The 8,516-nt window shown below is 43.0% G+C and overlaps 1 protein-coding gene across 1 annotated transcript in view; it reads right to left on the reverse strand.

Annotated features, from left to right (window-relative positions):
* The window catches only part of kcnq1.2 (potassium voltage-gated channel, KQT-like subfamily, member 1.2), a 177,468-nt gene that overhangs the window by 168,480 nt on the left and 472 nt on the right, over positions 1 to 8,516 (reverse strand). Inside the window, exons 1-2 of the mRNA XM_076037983.1 lie at positions 8,338 to 8,516; positions 448 to 538 (exon numbers count right to left, since the gene is read on the reverse strand). The exon at positions 8,338 to 8,516 is cut by the window's right edge and continues 472 nt beyond it. Of these exons, the coding sequence (XP_075894098.1) occupies positions 448 to 538; positions 8,338 to 8,516 (270 nt within the window). The remainder of the gene's footprint in view (positions 1 to 447; positions 539 to 8,337) is intronic.

Consider the following 8,516-nt stretch of genomic DNA (forward strand, 5'->3'; position numbering starts at 1 on the left):
TTATCCGAGATCTCTTGTCTCCATCGTGTGGCTGTATCTGGGTACTGCAACCAATTTAAGTGCGGCAGAAAGGTAGCCGTCGGTCAGTTTCCTCGAAAGGAAATAATATCTCGACGATTTTAACAGCTTGAGAGAGAAAAAAAGGGGTTTTGAAAGGGGATCGTTTCATTTGTTGAACGGTGCCGAGACATGGTGATGCGCCCTCTAGTGGTAGAGTGGAGTATAATCAGTGGCACATAGAGGTGTATTTTATTTTATTTTTTCCTTCTATATTTGGTCGTTGGATCTTTGCATATGATTTTGCATATGATTATCCCAATGATGATATCCCAATACATAACTACACAAGTGTTGTTTTGCTTTTTTTCAAAATGTCGACTTTAAAAAAAAAAATACATTACATCACATAAAATAAAGTTACATAAATTAATCCTGTACTGTACTCACCATCCAGAAGAGGGTTCCGGTAGCAAATTCTGCATATTGCTCGATGGTGGACAGGACACTGAAGATCAGACACACCAGGACCATGAGGAAGCTGAGTGAAGAGCAAACATTTCACAGTCAGACCGACATGGGCACCAGTCATTGCACCATCACTCACAATCCACCACCATTTGAAACAGCTGTTTCATTTTGAAGGGTTTTTTTTTGTTTGTTTGTTTAAAAAAGTTATTATAATCAAGTTATTATTATTATTATTATTTTAATCATGCAGTTTCGAGGTTTCTAAGTGTCTCTGGAAGCACTGCACAAACGGCCGACGTGATGTTTCCAACGTCTCGTAGCAACAGTGAAACAGTCTGACAAGACGCTCCATCTGTCACCATATATACACAGTCTATGGAAACAGCCTCCCAGCTTTGAACATCCAGCGGCACAAAAGCGCACCTGAGTCAAGCTTAATGAGGAGGAAGGAGGGAAAGGAGATGGAGGAGGAGGTAGGGAGAAGAGGAGAGAGAGGAGGAGGAGGATGGAGAGATGGTGCCGGGCGGTTCTCCACTGGGTCAGCAACAACCAGCGGACCTACAATGTTCATCGTTACAAAGTCCACAAATATGAAACTGCTTTTGTAAAAATAAATAAATAAGTAAATAAATAAAAAGATTGATTAAGAAAAGAAAATAGAAAACATTTGTAAGAAAAGATTAATTGCACATTCTATCAACTGGGAAATGTGGAAGTGTAAGGGCCTGCACTGTACAACACAGATTTAGAGATTACTCATCATCTAAACACCATCAAATCTATAGAATTATTTCAAATGTTCTGTATTATTATTATTTTTATGAATTATTATACTTACCATTATTCATATCATCTTTACCATCATTAATATTGCCACACACTTTGTGACTACCTGTTTTTATTGGGTGAGGGAACTTTTTTTTACACTTTTGCTTTTTCCCAAAATGTAAACAAACATTATAATAATATGATAATGAAAATAAGAATAATAAATAAGAATGGTGCTCAGCACATGGTTCTAAAATTTGCAATGCAGACTGTCGGTGGGTTCTGCATCCTGACCCTGCGGGATTAGAAGTGCCCTGTGTGCATTTTCACCAGAAATAACCAGAATTAATCCCCGGGACGAGGCTTTCAAGTGCTTCCACATGAGTTTTACATGCATCACGTTTTAGCTCACTTTCAAAACATAGCGCGTGGGTGCTTTATGAACGCGCTGCCTGCTGGATTACAGGCCATATGCTGGAAGGGGTTATGTAAATATCTGTTGTTTTTGTTGTTATTCACGCGGGGGAGGGTGGTGGGTGTTGGGGGTTGGGGGGGCATTTACATCCTCATGGGAGGCCGAATCAACTATTGGGGCCAAATCTACTGGTGTTGGAGGTGGGGGGGGGGGCAGTGTGAATTGTTTATTAACTGTGCTCGTCTCTTGACTGTGAGGTAGAAAATTAAGATGAAGACCAAACGGAGGTGGACGAAGGAAAAGACGCTTAAAGGAAACCCCCCCCCCGACCCCGAACAGTGAGCACGACACATCGGCCAGATGGGACAGTGATTTTAGTCTCTGGGGATTAATGCACGAAACCACACACACACACACACACAGTCAGAGTGAGTCACAGAGGCTAAACCGAGGGTGCTTTTTGTTTTGGTCCCGGACAGAATACAAGGAGGAGTTTCTCTCTCTCTCTCTCTCTCTCTCTCTCTCTCTCTCTCTCTCTCTCGCTCTCTCTCTCTCTCCCTCTGTCTCTCTCCTTTATAGCACTGGTCTCCTCTGTGTTCTGAGGTGTTACTCAAAACTCAAAATGAGGCTTAAAGCAAATCCATCTCTCAACATCACGTTCAACAAAGCACAAGAAACCATATAAGTAACAGTAATTTACTCATGTTTTTTTTTCTTTGCTTTGTTTTGTGAAATCGGAACGGTATTGTATTAACAGAACACGTTAACTCAAATATATTGAAATAAAAATCTTGCTGCTTAACATATTCATTCTGTAAAAATATGATATTGACAATATAATTTAAGTAGAAATTTTAAAAACACGACAAAAAATAAAAGCAGTAACACTGCAGTCTCGTCTTCAAAGAAAATAAATCGAGCAGACACAGGGGTCAGTGCGAATACCAGGGGTCTGTTAAATCAATGTTAAACCAATATCTTTCCCACTGCAACAATCATCTTAGTTTGATAAGCGTATATATGACGTGGCAGCGGTGGAGGGCAGTGAGGTCGTGTAATCTGCGTGTTTGTCGCTGGTGCATCAGCCTGCTGCCTTTGTTTGTTTTTGTTTTTTTAAGCGATAACAACATGGAGCAATATCCGGGGGAATCCACACACCGCAGCGATAGAGGGATGAATGCATGACATCAGCAGCTAAACATGGAAATGCAGTTTATATTCCAGTGTGAAAATGTCAACACATGACCACACCAACTTTCTTCTCCTTTGAAATACACAAATGTGTCATTCTGAGTTGGGAAAGAGGTCCCACTAAACATTTGGAGAGCCGGAGACCCAGAGGGAAACCTGGGACAAACCTGTAAAGCAGATAAGATTTTTTTTTTAACTACCAATCAAGCAACTTTTATTTGTACAGCGTAGTGTTGTCACGATACTGGATTTCAGACTTAGACACGATATTTGGAAAAGTATTGATTTTCAATACGATGTTCGATGCGCTGAAGTCCCACAGAATTCTCTTTGCGACGCGATCTCCTCCTTTCCTAGCGGAGGGAGCGCTCGCAGTGTTTGTGTGTGTGTTGGCAGGGCCATGCGTCGCCTCAATGTAGTACCGATACATCGAAACTACAGAGAAGTCATATTTTATTGTTTTTAATTTTCAGTATCGAAAAAATATTGATATATCAATATTTTTGACAATACTAGTACTAGTTTTTAACTACCAGTCAAGCAACATTTATTTGTACAGAACATCAGAACCAAAGGCGTCTCAAAGCTTCTTTGTACAATCGGAGGGAAAACCAACAGGGCGACCCAGAGCAGCAAAGTGTGACAGCGGCCTGGAAAAACTCCCCCCGGTGGGAAGAAGCCTAGAGCAGATCCAGACTCCAGGGGGCGCTCATCTGCTTTTCTGATTGTTCTGATCATCCAGTGAGCATCAGTTCACGTGTCCCTGTTGGTGGGTTGATGGGAAAACTTTAGGTAAAGGTGCCCAGCCCAGTGCTGGGATCCAGGTGCAAGGCCAAGAGCTGATACCTCCTCACACCAGTACTTCAAGATCCACATTTACTTTGATAGTAAACTTGCTAATGTGTCGCTCTACATGATTCTCATGTTAAGTTCATGATGAACCTGACCACCAAGGCTGGTTGCAGACTCGACCCTTCTTCTTAGAAGACATGATAGTATATATTTGTAGATATAGTGAGCCAAACAAATTAGCGTGTGTGCGTTTGTGCATGCGTTTTCTGCGGGACACTCACTTGCGTTACCCAACCTTATTTAGCAGCGGCAGCCCCTGTGACCACCTAGGATGTGATTAAAACAAACGGCTGGGGCTTTACAAAGCATTACTGGCCACGGATCCTTTTGGCTTTGCGTGAAGAGTGAGATGCCACGGGGGCACGAGTGAGTCACGGGGAAACTTTGCCCCCATCGTCGGAGGACTCCCCACGAAATGAGCTACAAGGGAAAGAACCACTGCGGGTTGCAGAAAGCTGACGAGCCCTCAGTGCTGGTGCGTGAGATAAAGCACAGAGGTGTCGCTGTGCAGTGACACGTGGAAATGACTCCGGCAGCACAGCAGGCAAACTTGTACAAGTGTTCTCTCCAGGTAAACAACAGATTGGGATTAAAATTTAAAGATGGTTGCAGATAAATTACCCTCGGACACCAGTGCTAACAGGCAGAGTCAGCCACGGAGTCACACAGTCCCTAACCCTCTCTGCGGACCACTCCCTATCCCATCCCCTGGAGGAGCTTAGGCTGGATTACACCACATCAGCCAGTTGCCACAAACACAAATATTCTGGCCTGGCTTGGATATCATCTTGTGCCTGTACTAATAGATGAATGGAAAGGAGCCCACGCGACTAACCAACTAAGTGGTAACGAAGCTAACTGCTGTGTAGGGTCTGTGTCAGCCATGCAGCCGCAGTTTTTCAGACTGAAGATCATCAAAGTACTGAAGCAGTGGAGCAACAGGATGTAGTATCATTAGAGAAAGAGTTGATAATTAAATTAAAAGCATCTTAACAGGGTCAGGTATTTCACACAGCAATGGTCGATTCAAATCACATTTTATCGACATACTGGACTGAAAGTCCTGCAGGTGCTACTGCAGATTGGGCCTTACAATCCAACAACACTTCACGTAGGTACTTCACTTAAAGTTTCACTGCACAATTTCTCTCGCTCAGTGACACTCGAGGTTCTTGGAGGAACTAGATAACTTAGACAATTGAAGAATGAAGTTCTGGGAAAAGAATCCTTAGATGGATGAAATCAAGATTACAATTCCTAATAACAAAACAAAACAAAAAACAAAACTACTTATGCTACATCATAGTGGTTGCTTAGGACACCAAAAGTCGGAGCACCACATCATGGCCAACAGCTCTGACTGCAATCAATTTACTACTGTTAAATAGCTTCAGCAAGATGTAAGTGCAAATGTAAGAGGAAACCTCACTGAATGAGGGAATCTAGAAAACTTCCGTCATCAACAGCAACAAAAAAAAAAAAACATCAGAATAGCGGTAGCCTAAACTTGTCAGTTGGAAGGTAAACCTGCGACTGTGTGACTAAAGCTGTCCGTCAAAACTTACTGCGACAGCTGTGACATCACTATTAGTGACACAGGAAACACGTGTTTGCTTAGGCCGTCTTGACCAGCTGGAAGAAAGGGAAGTCTTACACTTGGTGGATGACAGGCATGCCAGTAATCTGCTTGCAGTTTGAGAAGGGCATTTGGATCCGATGCTGGTTATGTAAAGGACTCAAAGGGAGGGAGCAGCCCGAACGTGATGGTTAGCGCCAGGTTGCATACCGTTGCATAAGACTGTTTTGGGGCCTACTCTCCACATGCTGTTCTTCTTCGGAGGGACGTCGACTCAGTCGTTGGCACGCACACCTATGCGCTGCACACTTGCGTTGTGCGTCCTCTCCTTGATAACTACCTGATAGTTCAATTTTCAACAAATTTTATCCCCATTTTAACCCCCCCCAAAAAAAGCAAAGAAAATCCTGTTTGCAAAAAGTAACAAAAACCCTAAATGCAAAGCAAACTCGCTCAGTTTCCTTTTTAGGTCTTTATCTGATGTAAATTTGAATCGCCTGCAGATTCTCACAGGAAAAAAAAAAAACTGCTTCATTGCAAATGCAATGCATTCTGTGCCTGCAACACATTTTTCCATGCTTCTCTGTGGATCCACCGAGTTCAGCATTTGAATGGATTGCTGTGAAACTGTGTTTTTTTTACAAGCGCCATCCCTATATCAGTGCTCAAGTGGAGGAAGACGAGTCCAGTGAGATAAACAGTAAGCAAAGCCAAAGACTGTGTGCTTTTGCGCATCCTGTGAGGCAGCCAGGCCAGTCAGCGTCAGTGTGGTCGGGCCTGTCGTGACGGTGATCATCGACAGCATGCGAGGGGCTTACATCCAAGCCACACGTGCACTGATAGTTTTGCTTCTTTTTTTTTTTAGCCTCGTGTAAAAAAAGAAAAAAAAGAAAAAGTCCCCTGTACAAACCACTGACATTTCAAAATAATCTTGTCAACATCCGACTGAATATGCAAGCTGTCAGGCCGCATCTCGTACGTGACAAAGATGGGGGGGTTAAATATAACCCTCAAGTGTGAGGTCACGTCGGCCATTCAGCAGCTAGTATGACGCTGCCAGTCAGTCTCAACTCCTGTGAATATATTTGTTTTTACGTTGAGTCCTGGGCTCAGTCCCTTCGCTGTATGCTAACAGTCGTTACTGTTGCCTTTTTAAGGGAACGCTAGAAGCGACTAATCGGCTGCTTGGCTCGCTGCCTTGGTATACATCCACTGGTGCTGATCCACGAAGTGAAACATCCACACAAAGTAGTGTTGTAGTCCTTGAAATTGGGATGGTGACAACTTTTTAAGGGTCTCGGTTTCATCTCAGACTCTGAGGCATCTTTACTGGGTCTAGTCTCTGAGTGGGTGGAGACTCATCCAACACTGCAATGATAATGTTTGTGAATGTTTGTTTCACTCTGTTGGTGACACCCAGAGTGACGCATATTCTTCATTAATTTATTTTTAAATTTAATGAAGCAATTTTTTTTAATTGTTCAAAATAGCTGTCAAAGCAGCAGAATGTAAAAGAAAACTATTAAAAATACCCAGCTGAAAAGAAATGTTGCTGTTTTATTCATGTAGAAGCAAACTTGAATTAAAAAAAAGACCCTGGTCATTTGTTCTGTTTGTTGTGATTTTGTTTGTTTTTTTGATATATACAGTCTTGGTCCTGTCTCGATCTTGATACTCTCTAGTCTTGATAATGTCTTGGCCTCGGTTAGTTCCGTCTTGACTACAACACTAACATAAAGACACAAGACTAGCTTTTGAATTGTGGACTAGTCTCTGCTGTCCTAAAAACAAAAAAGGAGCAGAAAGGAAATGCATTGCTGGAAAAGGGCTTCAGGACAGCAACAACTGGACATTGTATGTGAAACAACATGAACCATAGATCCTGCTGGGAAGCTTCAAACTATCACTACAAGTGATGAACAAACTGAAAAAAGGACCTTCTCGTCGGCCCAGAGTTTCCTGTAGCTTGTCAATAATGCAAGCGAAAGATGGCACCATTTCTTGTAAAAAAAAAAATTAAAAAAAATATTTAACACAGCCACACATTACCACCAGCCATGACATTAAAAATGACACCACGATGAAACACCAGCATTTTAAAAAGATCTAACTCAGTAACTAATTGTGTTTATCAGACAAAATCCAAAACAACAAAGCTCAAAAGGAGAGAGACCAATGACATTTAGACATGAACAAGCTGAACAGTTGCTTTGCCTACTTACTTAATTACTGACTCACTGAACTAAAAAAAAAACAGCTAAAGATGAAAACAATAACTTGTGCAATGATGTTAGCATTTTGAGATGAATGCTTATTTATAATCAGAAGAATTTTACTAAGCAGTCTGACCTTCATTAAAGTTAAGTGACCTAATTTGTCGGAATCTGTGTCAGTCGGTACCCTCGGTGACCTGCGATCATTGTATTAAAAGGCAACATTAATTTCCGTTGTGCAATGTTTTCTGTGTCCAAATTTTGCACGGTGCACTCATCTTCCCACGCTCGTTACACCGCCGGCGCAGAGCAGACAGAGTCTTTGGGTTGCAATCACAGAGGGTTCCTGCTGCTCCCTATGTCTCACTGCAGGTCACCGCGGTCCTCTGACAGGTCAGGTTAGCGGCGCCAAGAGGTCGGCGGCATGTTTCATGCATGAGCTTTGCTGATCTGCTCCACGGTAGGGAATTTCTGTGTGGTTGGACAGAACGCACTGACCTGCTTCTGTGTTGTAAAGCAGGCACAGACGGCCAGCAGGCTACAGACACCTCTCCTATTGTTACTGGGAACCAGATCCCGGTACAGGAGGGACAGGGGGTTACAGCACTAGATGTAATTAACGAGACAGGGACTGCGTCTGACACACAGCAGCCGTGCCAGTCTGACTGACTTTACAAAATAAACCTCACACCAGCTTCTGATTTTAAAAGTGTTTTTCCTGCTTCGGCCTTTCAATTAGTCAATGTTTTTTTGTTTTTTTTTCTTTTGCAGGTGAACATGAAGAAGCCTTCGGGGGGCGGGGGCACGGTAGAAACCAGCACAGACACACAGTGGTCATCAGATAATGTACTCACACAAGGAAGTGGTAGAGGAAGCATTTGAGTCCAGCGGGTCTCTCTAGGAAGTTGTAAACATCCCCCTGCATGCTAGTCTTGATGTACGGGCTCTGGAAATCCTTCTGGTGGTGGTGCAGCCAGCTGGAGCGGGGGAGAGGTGAAGGGATGGAGATAACGGAGGGCCGGCTCTCCCTGGT

This window comes from Nelusetta ayraudi, unplaced genomic scaffold (genome assembly GCF_046127955.1).
Source record: "Nelusetta ayraudi isolate G7.1 ecotype Tasmania unplaced genomic scaffold, CSIRO-AGI_Nayr_v1 ptg000053l, whole genome shotgun sequence".
Taxonomy (NCBI): domain Eukaryota; kingdom Metazoa; phylum Chordata; class Actinopteri; order Tetraodontiformes; family Monacanthidae; genus Nelusetta; species Nelusetta ayraudi.